Below are 16392 nucleotides of genomic sequence, written 5' to 3' on the forward strand. Positions count from 1 at the left end.
GGCTGATGTGGTTACAAGTGGTCTCCGGTTGTGAGACCGGTTGGACGTACTGCCAAATTCTCCAAAATGATGTGGGAGGTGGCTTATGGTAGGAAACAGCCCTGGTGGACATTCCTGCAGTCAGCATGTCAATTGCACGCTCCCTCAAAACGTGAGAATTTTGCCATTGCGTTGTGTGACCAAACTGCACATTTTAGAGTGACCTTCGATTGTCCCCAGCACAAGGTGTAATTGTGTAATGAGCATGCAGTTTAATGAGCTTCTTGATATGCCACACCTGTCAAGTGGATTGATTATCTTGACAAAGGATACATGCTCACTAACAAGGGTGTAAACAATTTTTTGCACATCATTTAAGAGAAATTCATTTTTTGGGCGTAGGGAAATATTTCAGGGATTTTTTTTCCGGCTCATGAAACATGGGACCAGCACTTCACATGTTGCATTTATATTTTTGTTGAGTGTAATTTGAGTGTCCCGGATGTACGTTTACTATGTTACTTCTAGTCTATGAGACCAGTCTGCTCAAATACATGGTATAGTGCACATAGTTAATAATTTATTACACCATTAATAACAACCCATGTGCCAAGCTGGTGCACCTCCTATGGTCTCTCCCAACATAATACTTGTAACTGAACCCCCTCTTTAAAATACCAACCTATACATTGATTACATGATCACTATCGTAAATATGTTAAGGCGACTTGGCTCACAGTGTTCTGTTATGTAACACCTGGTTTAAATGGCTGGGTGGAGTGCTGTATACTGAGGTTGTGAATGACCTGTCTTAGCTGTACACTGCAGTTTCCCATCCGACAATTGGCATTGAGTTAAAATATCCTCACCACTAATCAAAAACTTATGCTCTTTACATTAATAGAAGGTTGAGGGCTCTGATGATGTCTATTTTAGAAAATATTTGTCCCTGGGTCTACTTCCTCCATTGCTCACTGACAGTCCAGATGCCATCCTGCTGAACCAGGAAGTTATTAATAAACAGCAGGAAGCTGCGTTCACATGCTAGTCAGAACTAGGTTATTCTGACATGTTTGACTTGCTAACTGGTTGTAGTTATACACATGCCCTGTTTAACCAGTTAGCAAGTCAAACATGTCTGAGTTTCCTAGTTCCGACTAGCACGTGAACGCGGCACGAGTCAATGATGAGTCAATGGGAAGAAGACAATACAGCCACATGTCCCAACCATGACTCCAAAGCCTGATATATATTAAATTAGGTCATTATAATACAAATGACAGAAGATACGATTAAAACAGACTTGTTAAAGGGATGGTCGGAAACAACGGCTAAATCCACTGAGCTAAATCAGACACACATTAACAGTCAGTGTCCCAAGGTATATCTGAACGATGTACTGTATCAATGCACTGTATTTTATGTCTGTAAGTATGTTCAACGTGAGTGATAAAATACAACATTTTCATTAAAGGGTAAGGTTATAGGCTTTAAGGCATGATGGGTGGATGAGTAGAAAAAAAAAGACATACAGGAACATTAAAAAGCCAACAGATACATAAAGGGGTCATTACAATATAGCGCAAGGCTTTTTGTCCTTGAAGGGGTTCTCTGAGGCAGGGATGCCCATGAGCAGAGGGTCGTACTTGGCATGTTCGCCACAGTAGTGCATGAGGTCCGCTGAGGCCTTGGATACCTACAGGTGATATAAGAGAGTGTGCATGAGTGTGTGGGCAAGAGGAGTCTATGCTCACACACATACATGTACGGTATGCACACTAGGCTTGGGCTGTATACCATATATACCATGTAGCAAGGTTTTTGGAAATAGCCACAGGATGGTTTTTCAATACCGTTGAAACTATTTATTTGTACCTTTAAAAAAAAACGAAATTGTAATATTTGTCGCTACTTTTTAAGTAAATACCCGCAGTCAACTGGTGCAATACGCTAGGAGATAAAGAAGATTGTGTTCTTAATTTCACCTGTCAAATAATTTTTCATTATGAAGATTACTACCGGTCAAGTGGTGTTTGTATACAAGCACACAATGATGAAAGACCAGAGCCTTGTGAGTCACTCACTGCTGTGCAGCACACACCAGGTGATCTAGTTACAGTGTGGAATTCACAACTAAATGTTTGCCAGTTAGATATCTTATAATTAATACGTTAACTGTCTAAAATGTTCTAAATGCTCTGCAGTTGTGCATTTGGTTTGCTAATTTAGTAACTAGTTAGCTATCTATATCTAGCTAAGTGGTTAGCTTCTTCCAAAATCAAGCTTTGTTTGGTAACAGCTGAGATATCCCTCCTGGATCAAGAGCCTTCCTGTCTAATGTTTGTTTAGTGCATGCAGCAAACTGTGGTTGCATTTTTTGGTTACTTGTATAACTTTATGAGCTGGGATGTCTGTCCTGCAAATACTTTCGGTCAGAGACCGTAGAAGATGTTTGCAATGCTTGTTAGCATTTAGTTAGCATTCTTTATGTGATTTTACATGTACTTGTTAGCATTGCTAACCTTCAGATTACAGAGGAAAAAGCAGCCCTTGTATTCAGTGCCAGTATTACCGAATATCTCGGTATGGCACAAGGTCGGTATGAAGGTATGACAATCTGGATACCGCCCAAGCCTAACGCACACTCACAAGTACCCATACACGTGTATACTGTACACAGACACACACACTAACAACAGATCATTGGGCTATCCTTAGTAGCAAGATGGTGTGCATTTAGGGAGACATTTAGGTAAGGACCAGTAAAATCTACTTTGTTACTCAGCACTCCTTTCTACTTTCAGCATGCCGTACCTTTATCCTCTCAATACTGGCCTCTATCTTTAGCTGTTGTACTGTCCTTCTGGCCTGAGTTACGTTGTTAGAGCTTGGCATCTTCGATGACATCTTGGCCTCCACACCACTGCATGGAGGAAGTACACAAGAGAAAAGCAAATTTTATAGAATTTGTCATGAAACACAACAGATATGGCAAAAATATAGATAGCCTTTTTATAGATAATTTGACAACACTTACCTCGTCAAATATTTTGAAATCTAATCTTATGAAATCTGAAAGAAAAAAAAGTTTTTTTAAACAACTGGCAATCATTGCATTAAAAGCATGACCACTCACTTTAGAACATGTATTGGGACAGAACATTCCCCCCCCTCAATCTTTCCCCAGACATACATCCTGCTATCTGACGGTAAAGACAAACCCATCTTTGACGCATGAGAAGCAGTTAGGCCACTTTGCAAGCCTCTTGACAAATCACGGCGCAGTATGTCTTAACAAACCATTCATATGTCTGCGAAGGGAATGTACAGTAAACAAATAATGGAACGTTGCTGTTGTGTCAACAAAGTGTGATTCAATCAGTTCTCCATTGTGTTTTTGCTTGATATAACCATATGTTTTATTGGAGGCATGTATACTTTAAGAGGCAGTGCAGCTGGTAGCGCTTTGCAACAAGGGTAATATATATATTTTTATATACAGTACCAGTAATTGTTTGGACACACCTACTCATTCATGTTTTTTTTCTTCTCTCAACCAGCTTCATGAGGTAGTCACCTGGAATGCATTTCAATTAACAGGTGTGTCTTGTTAAAAGTTCATTTGTGGAATTTCTTTCCTTCTTAATGCGTTTGAGCAAATCAGTTGTGTTGTGACAAGGTAGGGGTGGTATACAGAAGATAGCCCTATTTGGTAAAAGACCAAGTCCATATTATGGCAAGAACAGCTCAAATAGGCAAAGAAAAACGACAGTCCATCATTACATTAAGACATGAAGGTCAGTCAACATTTCAAGAACTTTGAAAGTTTCTTTGAGTGCAATCGCAAAAACCATCCAGCGCTATGATGAAACTGGCTCTCATGAGGACCGCCACAGGAAAGGAAGACCCAGAGTTACCTCTGCTGCAGATGATAAATTCATTAGTGTTACCAGCCTCAGAAATTGCAGCCCAAATAAATGCTTCACAGAGTTCAAGTAACAGACCCATCTCAACATCAACTGTTCAGAGGAAACTGCGTGAATCAGGCCTTCATGGTCGAATTGCTGCAAAGAAACCACTACTAAAGGACACCAATAATAAGAAGAGACTTGCTTGGGCCAAGAAACACGAGCATTAGACCGGTGGAAATCTGTCCTTTGGTTTGATGAATCCAAAGAATCCAAACCGCTGTGTCTTTGTGAGACAGAGTAGGTGAACGGATGATCTCCGCATGTGTGGTTCCCACCGTGAGGCATGGAGTAGGAGGTGTGATGATGTGGGGGTGCTTTGCTGGTGACACTGTCTGTGATTTATTTAGAATTCAAGACACACTTAACCAGCATGGCTACCACAGCATTCTGCAGCGATACGCCATCCCATCAGCTTTGCGCTTAGTGGGACTATCATTTGTTTTTCCACAGGACAATGACCCAACACACCTCCAGGCTGTGTAAGGGCTATTTGACCAAGAAGGAGAGTGATGGAGTGCTGAATCAGATAACCTGGCCTCCACAATCACCCGACGTTAACCCAATTGAGATGGTTTGGGATGAGTTGGACCGCAGAGTGAAGGAAAAGCAGCCAACAAGTGCTCAGCATATGTGGGAACTCCTTCAAGACTGTTGGAAAAGCATTCTAGGTGAAGCTGGTTGAGAAAATGCCAAGATTGTGCAAAGCTGTCATCAAGACTGGAACGAACTACAAAAATCTCTGAAACTAGAAACACTTATCTCCCTCACTAGCTTTAAGCACCAGCTGTCAGAGCAGCACACAGATTACTGCACATGTACAGAGCCCATCTATAATTTAGCCCAAACAACTACCTCTTCCCCTACTGTATTTATTTATTTATTTTGCTCCTTTGCACCCAGTTATTTCTATTTCTACTTTGCACATTCTTCCACTGCAAATCGGCCATTCCAGTGTTTTACTTGCAATATTGTATTTACTTCGCCCCCATGGCCTTTTTTTGCCTTTACCTCCCTTATCTCACCTCATTTACTCACATTGTATATAGTCTTATTTTTCTACTGTATTATTGACTTTATGTTTGTTTTACTCCATGTGTAACTCTGTGTTGTTGTATGTGTCGAACTGCTTTGCTTTATCTTGGCCAGGTCGCAATTGTAAATGAGAACTTGTTCTCAACTTGTCTACCTGGTTAAATAAAGGTGAAATAAAAATATTTTAAAAATACATTTTAAAAAAGGCGAAAGGGTGGCTACTTTGAGGATACTTTGAAGAGTCTAAAATCTTAAATATACTGTATTTTGATTTGTTAAACACTTTTTTGGTTACTACATGATTCATATGTGTTATTTCATAGTATTGATGTAGACTCCTGAAACAAACATATAAATACGAACAACAACTTACAGACACTAATAATGATTACATCTCATTTGCCCAGACCCTCATGCTCACCCCACCATCCCTAGTGCCTGCATTATTGTTTGCCACTTGTTGTACCAATTTGTTTTTCTCAGTCGCCCATGCTATTTGAATACTTCAATAATATATCATTGCAACAAGGGTAATCATGAGTGTCAACAGCTTCCGTTCACACACTTCCTCCATTCACACACAGACCTTTTCCCTTAAGTGACATCACAAGGTTTTCCTCATCATGCACAAAGTCACAAGATGCTTGAGAACGGTGCAATTGCGCAATTCATGCAGGAACCAATGGGGTGCTCGAGGGCGGGGGGGGGGGGGGGGGGGGGGGTTAATATAAGAACCAATGGAATGCTGGGGGAGGGGGGGGGGGTTTATGAAGGCACTAATGGGATGCTGGAAGAGGAACGCCCTGAATTGCGGACTGCAGTTAGTTGCACCTTATTGAGATGCTTGAGTCAGTATTAAACACAGTTAAGACAAACATACATGCACATCCATGCCTAGAGCAACTTCTACAAAACCAGGCTGTATATAAGAGAGGGTGGCAGGTAGCCTAGCGGTTAAAAGTGTTGGGCCAGTAACCGAAAGGTCTCTGATTTGAATCCCCAGCCGAAAAGGTAAAAAAATACGCAAATATAGTTTAAGTGCACCAACTTATAGCGGAGAGTAGAGTCCTGAGAGTAGAGTCCGGAGTGAAGTAAAGTGGGGTAAAGTTCACAGTCAATTAGAGGAGTCTCTGAGCTCTAATTCCACTTCCTGGTAATCATTTACAGGGATGATGGGAACATGCCTGGACACATCCTCTCCTCTGCTTCCTGGGATCTCTGGTTTCGGTGTCTTTTTCACTCCCTCTCCCTCCCTCTCACACACATATACACACTTCATTTTTTACTGCAAGAGACAGGAAGCTTTGAGCACTTTTCTCAGAACATATTGTGTAATAAACAGAAACACCACATGTGCAACAACGAGGCCCACAATAAGGTAGGCCTTATTAAATCTTCAACTAAGCCAATTAGCATCCAGTGTTAAAAGTCCTATGTTCATGCACACTGCAGAGGAATTAAAGCAGAGTGAAATGTAAGAAACATTGTGTAATATCAGTAAAGAATATGAATGTAATTACACACAACTTAATGATCAAAATACAGAAGTGTGCAGTGTGCACAGGACCAGAGCTAGGATTCAAATGATCCTGTTCCTCCATTAGAGTGATTGGGTTGTTTTGTTTGACCCCTGTGCCCAACAGGATGTGATTCCTTCTAAAGTCTTTGATGCTACGACAGGAGTCCACTGTATTTCTTTTTGTGTCCAGGAAGGAGGGAAGACTGTAATTTCCTGGCCTTTGCTTTGGGATGACTGATTAAAGCACGTTCCAGAGCGAAGCATAGCTGGACAATGATGAAGCTGGAAAGCTTTGTTGCTGCATTTAGACCTGGGTAAAATACATATGTCAGATACTTTCAAAGACTTTCATTTAGACCTGGGTCAAATACATAAGTCAGATACTTTCAAAGACTTTCTTGATTTAGCTTCCCCGGTACAATGTGACCAAAGGAAAATTCTGTCACAAGTGCAATCTCTGCCTACCCTGCATTCCAGTCAAGCCAAATCAACCTGAAACCCAAAATCCCCAATGCAAATATGTATCAAAAATACTTGTCCAGAGACACTTCTAGCCAAGAGTTCTGAGAAAAGCCCCACCCATTTGCCACCATGTCAGATTTTTGGTGGGTCAGTTCCTGGTGTTAAACTAACACAAGGAGTCAAGCTAACAGAGCTGAACAGTCAATGACCCGAAGAAAAAAAGGATGTAACATCATCCTCAGACAGAAGAATGATAACTTTCCAAGTGAACCATAACAATAGAATGAATAAAAGACCATGTTTAAATCAGAAAACTGATTTGCCAATCAAATCAAATCAATCAATCAAATGTATTTATAAAGCCCTTTTTTACATCTTATGGTAATACATCACTAGCTCTTCCTCGTAAAGAATAAATTCCTCCAGCTTCCTTGATTCTCTCTTAACTTCATAAAGAGTAAAGATGTGCGCAATATTCCAGCTTCGCACCATGATGACGTGCCACAATCAAAATAAATCAAGCTGAACTTTACAGTCAACGTGATAGAGAACGTTGTTAGGGTATCACGGACTAAAGTAAAGATCCCTCCTTGGAGCAGTAAACAGCAACCGGATATTTGTTTCCTCTTCTTGGAAAGAAGGAAAGGTAGGCCTGAGGAGCTCATGTGTTCTGCTGTTTCTAGCAGAAGGAAGAGAGTGCTGCATTAGAACCTGGGTCAAACTGGGCTCCGCGGGTTCTGATGGAGCTGCAGTCAGTTGATGTTGGCTGTCACTTGTCAATATATATATTTGAAATTCTACCTGAAATTCTAAGAAGTTAGAGTTGAATAAACATCACAGTGCATGCTTACAAAGAACAGACTATGGTACTAAATGACAGTGTGTAGCAGAGGTAAGCTGGTCCTGGATAACGTAGCCTCGTACACTGATGGTAGGCCTGTATTAACTGTCGCCCCCGAACCATAGAAACCTTTCTGTGGCTTCGAAAGACCAGTTCAACCAGTCTGAAGTGAAAGGGAGTTTTCTGACCTGCTCAACATTAGTGATTTTTTAAACAGCCCAACCCAAGTGAGTCAGGCTAGCAAGTCCTCTGATCTGATGCCAACCATCCCCACCACCATCCGAATTGACTTTGGGAGGGGCACCCCCATCCCCCTGCAGTAACTCCAAGGCGTGGGGCCACACAACCACCATACAGTAGTTCTACCACCTAGGATCAGAGAGAGACCACCCCATAACATAGCCCACCCCATCGTCCCCCGCCACCACTCTCCAGCCCTCACATGTCAACCTCAACAGGACCACCAACAGTATTGAATACAGCAGGCCCACTACTGTATTGTACCTTACACACACTCACCCACACACTATTAATTAACATGACATTCAAAGCACAACGCTGGAGAGTCCTTTGTGAGTCACTAGAATGAATAGAGTTTTCTATGAATAGGGTCTGTGTTAATTAATGTGATATAGTCAGGCTACTGTGAATTCTATTGCCACTGACTAATGCATGTTAAATGCATTGCAAGATAATGGACCGTGTCAACTGGTTGTGTGGTCCTTTAGTGTGAAAGTTAGCAAAAAGTAGGTAGCATGCAATAATACTTGACACCTCTGACAATAAATGTCCCCCTATGGCTGCAGCTGTACATCTTTGCCTGAAGCCAGGACTCATAAACAAACATTTTTGCAGGTCATATAACGTCAGCATGATTATATCTAAAGAAGGCTATGGCTTATTAAAATGTGTTCATATGGGTTGTCTATAGACATTGTCTGAGGCTATGGCCAAAGTCGCCACTCTTGTGTAAAGTGATATTTGGAGTCTAGACAGACGTCTGCCTCTTTGAACTTTCCAGAGTTCAAAGCCCTGGGCTGCGAGCCAGAATTGGTTTCTCTCTCTCTCTCTCTCTCTCTCTCTCTCTCTCTCTCTCTCTCTCTCTCTCTCTCTCTCTCACACACACACACACACACACACACACACACACACACACACACACACACACACACACACACACACACACACACACACACACACACACACACACACACACACACACACACACACACACACACACACACACACACACTACGCTTGCTGCAGGAGTTCTCTTGTCTGCAGGGTGAAAGCTAGAAGTAGCTGTTCACACTGCTGGAGCCATGCTCTTTTGCCAGTATCAGCACTTTCCATCTGAGTCTGTGAATAAAATCAAACAATTTTCTACTACAAGACCCACATTGTGGCTAATTGAATATCAGCCCTGCTAGTGACTTCCTGTTTACAGTAAACACTCGGTTGTGTTCACTTGGTTACCCAGTAAATCGAACCCCCATAACAAAGATGCCATTGGTTTTGCTGAGTAAAGTAGGATACGTTTATGAGTCGGTGAGAGAGAAACAGAGAAGCTGCTGATGGTGGTAGCCTATGTTTGCTAATGTGTGAGAAACATTGAGGCACTGAAGAACTAGAGAGGATGACATCATTCCAATCCCACCAGAAAAGCTGCTCAGAGTTGTTCAGCCCTTACACTCTTAGAAAAAAAGGGTTCCAAAAGGGTTCTTCGGTTGTCCCCATAGGATAAACCTGGTAGAAAGAACCCTTTTAGGTTCCATGTAGAACCCTCTGTGGTAAGAGTTCTATATGAGCCCAAAATAGTTCTACCTGGAAACAAAAACAGTTCTTTAAAGGGTTCTCCTATGGGGACAGCCAAATAACCATTTAAGGTTCTAGATAGATTGGCAAGCAACTGTTGTCATGCACATTGGTTGGGACTGCCAATCTTTCTGTTGAATATATTTTGTAACCTAGGATAATCAGACAGCTTAGACAACTCAAACAGTAGTCAGTGGATGTTGAAACTACAAACATTACATCATAGAGACAACTCAGTGTGTGAGTTTTCAGTAACTTTATAAACCATGGTGCTTATCTGAGCTGTTCCAGTAGTAGGTAGTAGTAGACTTCACGGGAGAAAGCTACAGGGGTGAGAGATATGCCACTTCAGTTCTGGGGTAAGAGGAGAGTGAGAAAAGCAAACCACTCAAAGAAGAGGGCATGGTTACAAAGATAACTTCGCTAGGGTGACCCCACCCAGTCTGGTGTCAGCATTGGTGTCAGACTGGAGAGTTGAATGCTAATTAATTGTTAAGTAAAAATAAAAAATAAATTATCTGCTTGATGCCCCCATCAAAATCCGTCTGTTTCAGCTAGAGATATGTTTTTTTTGCATAGGCTGCATCTCAATCCATCGCATCTGCCGACGTCATCTTTCCGCATCTGCGGTGGAAGGTGGCTAAGCTACAGCTGTGTTTGTCAGACCAGGAGGTGTCGTAGTGTAAGAACCGTTTGGGCTGCACACTAGTATGGAAAGACAAGACTTTCACGAACATGATGGTGTTCTCTGTTTTGCTCTACGACCCGACAAGTGTCACAAAACTTGTCTTAATAACCCGGGTATTGAGCCAACAAATGACTGTAAATGAATAGGGCATTTCCAAGTAAAGGTATACGGGTAATTCCACGGTATTTATATATATACAGTGCATTCAGAAAGTATTCAGACTCCTTCCCCTTTTCAACATTTTGTTATGTTACAGCCTTATTCTAAAATTGATACAATAATTTTTTCCCTCATCAATCTACACACAATACCTCATAATGACGAAGCAAAAAACGTTTTTTTAAAAACATTTTTGCTAATTTATGATAAATAAAAAACAGAAATAACTTATTTACATAAGTATTCAGACCCTTTGCTATGACACTCGAAATTGAGCTCAGGTGCATCCTGTTTCCATTGATCATCCTTGAGATGTTTCTACAACTTTATTGGAGTACACCTGTGGTAAATTGATTGGAAATGATTTGGAAAGGCACACACCTGTCTACAGTCGTGGCCAAAAGCTTTGAGAATGACACAAATATTAATTTCCACAAAGTTTGCTGCTTCAGTGTCTTTAGATATTTTTGTCAGATGTTACTATGGAATACTGAAGTATAATTACAAGCATTTCATAAGTGTCAAAGGCTTTTACTGACAATTACATGAAGTTGATGCAAAGAGTCAATATTTGCAGTGTTGACACTTCTTTTTCAAGACCTCTGCAATCCGCACTGGCATGCTGTCAATTAACTTCTGGGCCACATCCTGATTGATGGCAGCCCATTCTTGCATAATCAATGCTTGGAGTTTGTCAGAATTTGTGGGTTTTTGTTTGTCCATCCGCCTCTTGAGGATTGACCACAAGTTCCCAATGGGATTAAGGTCTGGGGAGTTTCCTGGCCATGGACCCAAAATATCGATGTTTTGTTCCCCGAGCCACTTAGTTATCACTTTTGCCTTTTGGCAAGGTGCTCCATCATGCTGGAAAAGGCATTTTTCGACACCAAACAGTTCCTGGATGGTTGGGAGAAGTTGCTCTCGGAGGATGTGTTGGTACCATTCTTTATTCATGGCTGTGTTCTTAGGCAAAATTGTGAGTGAGCCCACTCCCTTGGCTGAGAAGCAACCCCACACATGAATGGTCTCAGGATGCTTTACTGGCATGAGAGAGTTCAAAGCTGTCATCAAGGCAAAGGGTGGCTATTTGAAGAATCTCAAATATAAAGTATAGTTTGATTTGTTTAACACTTTTTTGGTTACTACATGATTCCATATGTGTTATTTCATAGTGTTGATGTCTTCACTATTATTCTACAATGTAGAAAATAGTAAAAATAAAGAAAAACCCTTGAATGAGTAGGTGTTCTAAAACTTTTGACCGGTATTGTATATTTTATTTGACCTTTATTTAACCAGGTAGCCCAGTTGAGAACAAGTTCTCATTTACAACTGCGACCTGGCCAAGATAAAGCAAAGCAGTGCGACAAAAACAACAACATAGAAGTTACACATGGGATAAACAAACGTACAGTCAATAACACAATAGAAAATCTGTATACAGTGTGTGCAAATTAAGTAAGGAGGTAAGGCAATAAATAGGCCATAGTGGCGAAGTAATTACAATTTAGCAATTAACACTGGAGTGATAGATGTGCAGATGAGGATGTGCAGGTAGAGCAGAAAAAATTATAATATGGGGATGAGGTAGGTAGTAGGTTGGATGGGCTATTTACAGATGGGCTGTGTACAGCTACACCGATCGATAAGCTGCTCTGACAGCCGATGCTTGAAGTTAGTGAGGGAGATATAAGTCTCCAACTTCAGTGATATTTGCAATTCGTTCCAGTCATTGGCAGCAGAGAACTGGAAGGAAAGGCGGTCAAAGTAGGTGTTGGCTTTGGGGATGACCAGTGAAATATACATGCCGGAGCGCGTGCTACGGGTGGGTGTTGCTATGGTGACCAGTGAGCTGAGATAACGCGGAGCTTTACCTAGCAAAGACTTATAGATGACCTGGAGCCAGTGGGTTTGGCGGCTTCGCGTTCCTAGGAAACTATGCAGTATTTTGTTTTTTTTACGTGTTATTTCTTACATTGGTACCCCAGGTAATCTTAGGTTTTATTACATACAGTCGGGAGGAACTACTGAATATAAGAGCAACGTCAACTCACCATCATTACGACCAGGAATATGACTTTCCCAAAGCGGATCCTGTGTTTTGCCTTCCACCCAGGACAATGGATCTGATCCCAGCCGGCGAACCTAAACAACGTCGCCGTAAAAGGGGCAAACGAAGCGGTCTTCTGGTCAGGCTCCGGAGACGGGCACATCGCGCACCACTCCCTAGCATACTACTCGCCAATGTCCAGTCTGTCCAGTCTTGCCTTCCAGAGAGACATCAGAGACTGTAACGTTCTTTGCTTCACGGAAACATGGCTCACTCGAGAGACGCTATCAGAGTCGGTGCAGCCAGCTGGTTTCTTCACGCATCGCCCCGACAGAAACAAGCATCTTTCTGGTAAGAAGAGGGGCGGGGGGGTATGTCTTATGTTTAACGAGACGTGGTGTGATCATAACAACATACAGGAACTCAAGTCCTTCTGGTCACCTGACTTATAATTCCTCACAATCAAATGTCGACCGCATTATCTACCAAGGGAATTCTCTTCGATTATAATCACAGCCGTATATAATCCCCCCCCCAAGCAGACACATCGATGGCCCTGAACGAACTTTATTTGACTCTATGTAAACTGGAAACCACATATCCTGAGGCTGCATTCATTGTAGCTGGGGATTTTAACAAGGCTAATCTGAAAACAAGACTCCCTAAATTCTATCAGCATATCGATTGCGCAACCAGGGCTGGTAAAACCCTGGATCATTGTTATTCTAACTTCCGTGACACATATAAGGCCCTCCCCCGCCCTCCTTTTGGAAAAGCTGAACACAACTCCATTTTGTTGCTTCCAGCCTACAGACAGAAACTAAAACAAGAAGCTCCCGAGCTCAGGTCTGTTCAACGCTGGTCCGACCAATCTGATTCCACGCTTCAAGACTGCTTCGATCACGTGGATTGGGATATGTTCCGCATTGCATCGCATCGGCGTACACATCACCGACAAACTGATTTGGTCCACCCACACAGACAGCGTTGTGAAGAAGCCACAGCAGCGCCTCTTCAACCTCAAGAGGCTGAAGAAATTCGGCTTGTCACCAAAAGCACTCACAAACTTCTACAGATGCACAATCGAGAGCATCCTGTCGGGCTGTATCACCGCCTGGTACGGCAACTGCTCCGCCCACAACCGTAAGGCTCTCCAGAGGGTAGTGAGGTCTGCACAACGCATCACTGGGGGCAAACTACCTGCCCTCCAGGACACCTACACCACCCGATGTCACAGGAAGGCCATAAAGATCATCAAGGACAACAACCACCCGAGCCACTGCCTGTTCACCCCGCTATCATCCAGAAGGCGAGGTCAGTACAGGTGCATCAAAGCAGGGACCGAGAGACTGAAAAACAGCTTCTATCTCAAGGCCATCAGACTGTTAAACAGCCACCACTAACATCGATTGGCTGCTGCCAACATACTGACTCAACTCCAGCTCACTTTAATAATGGAAATGTATGGAAATTGATCAAAAATGTATCACTAGCCACTTTAAACAATGCCACTTAATATAATGTATATGTATATACTGTACTCTATATCATCTACTGCATCTTGCCATCTTTATGTAATACATGTATCACTAGCCACTTTAAACTATGCACTTTTATGTTTACATACCCTTCATTACTCATCTCATATGTATATACTGTACTCGATACCATCTACTGCATCTTGCCTATGCCGTTCTGTACCATTACTCATTCATATATCTTTATGTACATATTTTTTATCCCTTTACACTTTTGTGTATAAGGTAGTAGTTGTGGAATTGTTAGGTTAGATTACTCGTTGGTTATTACTGCATTGTCGGAACTAGAAGCACAAGCATTTCGCTACACTCGCATTAACATCTGCTAACCATGTGTATGTGACAAATAACATTTGATTTGATTTGATTTGAATATGTCGCGAGGACCAGCCAACGAGAGCATACAGGTCGCAATGGTGGGTAGTATATGGGGCTTTGGTGACAAAACGGATGGTACTGTGATAGACTGCATCCAATTTGCTGAGTAGAGTGTTGGAGGCTATTTTGTAAATGGCATCACCGAAGTCAAGGATCGGCAGGATAGTCAGTTTTACGAGGGTGTGCTTAGCAGCATGAGTGAAGGAGGCTTTGTTGCGAAATAGGAAGCTGATTCTAGATTCAATTTTGGATTTGAGATGCTTAATATGAGTCTGGAAGGAGAGTTTACAGTCTAGCTAGACACCTAGGTATTTATAGTTGTTCACATATTCTAAGTCAGAACCGTCCAGAGTAGTGATGCTGGCGGGCGGGTGCGGGCAGCGATCGGTTGAAGAGCTTGGATTTAGTTTTACTAGCGTTTAAGAGCAGTTGGAGGCTGCGGGGAGTGCAGAGCTGTTGGCCGGGGTTGGGTTAGCCAGGTGGAAAGCGTGGCCAGCCGTAGAGAGATGCTTATTGGAATTCTCGATTATCGTGGATTTATCGCTGGTGACAGTGTTTCCTAGCCTCAGTGCAGTGGGCAGCTGAGAGGAGGTGCTCTTATTCTCAATAGACTTTACAGTGTCCCAAAACCTTTTGGAATTAGTGCTGCAGGATGCAAATTTCTGTTTGAAAAAGCTAGCCTTTGCTTTCCTAACTGACTGTATATTGGTTCCGGATTTCCCTGAAAAGTTGCATATCGCAGGGACTATTCGATGCTAGTGCAGTGCGCCACAGGATGTTTTTGTGCTGGTCAAGGGCAGTCAAGTCTGGAGTGAACCAAGGGCTATATCTGTTCTTAGTTCTACATTTTTTGAAAGGGGCATGCTTATTTAAGATGGTGGGGGAGGCACTTTAGAAGAACAACCAGGCATCCTCTACTGATGGGATGAGGTCAATATCCTTCCAGGATACCCGGACCAGGTTGATTAGAAATGCTCGCAGAAGTGTTTTAGGGAGTGTTTGACAGTGATGAGGTGTGGTCGTTTGACCACGAACCCATAACGGACGCAGGCAATGAGGCAGTGATCGCTGAGATCCTGGTTGAAAACAGCAGAGGTGTATTTAGAGAGCAAGTTGGTCAGGATGATATCTATGAGGGTGCTCATGTTTATGGATTTGGGGTTGTACCTGGTAGGTTCCTTGATCATTTGTGTGAGATTGAAGGCATCTAGCTTAGATTGTAGGACAGCCGGGGTGTTAAGCATATCCCAGTTTAGGTCACCTAACGGTACGAACTCTGACAATAGATGGGGGGCAATCAATTCACATATGGTGTCCAGGGCACTGCTGGGAGCTGAGGGGGGTCTATGACAAGCGGCAACAGAGAGAGACTTATTTCTGGAGAGATTCATTTTTTAAATCAGAAGCTTGAACTGTTTGGGCATAGACCTGGAAAGTATGACAGAACTTTGCAGGCTATCTCTGCAGTAGATTGCAACTCTGCCCCCTTTAGCAGTTCTATCTTGACGGAAAATGTTGTAATTGGGGATGGAAATTTCTGCATTTTTGGTGGCCTTCCTAAGCCAGGATTCAGACACGGCTAGGACATCAGGGTTGGCAGAGTGTGCTAAAGCAGTGAATAAAGCAAACTTAGGGAGGAGGCTTCTGATGTTAACATGCATGAACCCAAGGCTTTTCCTGTTACAGAAGTCAACAAATGAGAGCGCCTGGGGGCACACAGGGCCTGCGTTAAACTCTACATCACCAGAGGAACAGAGGAGGAGTAGGATAAGGGTACGGCTAAAGGCTAAAGGCTATAAGAACTGGTCGTCTAGTGCATTCGGAACAGAGAGTAAATGGAGCAGACTTCTGGGCATGGTAGGATAGATTCAGGGCATAATGCACAGACAAGGGCATGGTAGGGTGCGAGTACAGTGGAGGTAAACCTAGGCATTGGGTGACAATGTGAGAGGCTGCATCT

At 42.5% G+C, this 16392-nt stretch overlaps 1 protein-coding gene across 2 annotated transcripts in view; it reads right to left on the minus strand.

The window, feature by feature from the left end:
- Positions 1-54: 54 nt before the first annotated feature.
- LOC120020511 (guanine nucleotide-binding protein G(I)/G(S)/G(O) subunit gamma-12-like) overlaps positions 55-16392 on the minus strand; it is a 48091-nt gene continuing 31753 nt past the window's right edge. For both annotated transcript variants that reach the window (XM_038964213.1, XM_038964214.1), the window contains exons 2-4: positions 3017-3051; positions 2794-2902; positions 55-1675 (exon numbers count right to left, since the gene is read on the minus strand). In XM_038964213.1, the coding sequence (XP_038820141.1) occupies positions 1550-1675; positions 2794-2886 (219 nt within the window). In that variant the 5' untranslated portion in view covers positions 2887-2902; positions 3017-3051 and the 3' untranslated portion in view covers positions 55-1549. The remainder of the gene's footprint in view (positions 1676-2793; positions 2903-3016; positions 3052-16392) is intronic.

The sequence above is a fragment of the Salvelinus namaycush genome, chromosome 25 (assembly GCF_016432855.1).
Source record: "Salvelinus namaycush isolate Seneca chromosome 25, SaNama_1.0, whole genome shotgun sequence".
NCBI classification, from domain to species: domain Eukaryota; kingdom Metazoa; phylum Chordata; class Actinopteri; order Salmoniformes; family Salmonidae; genus Salvelinus; species Salvelinus namaycush.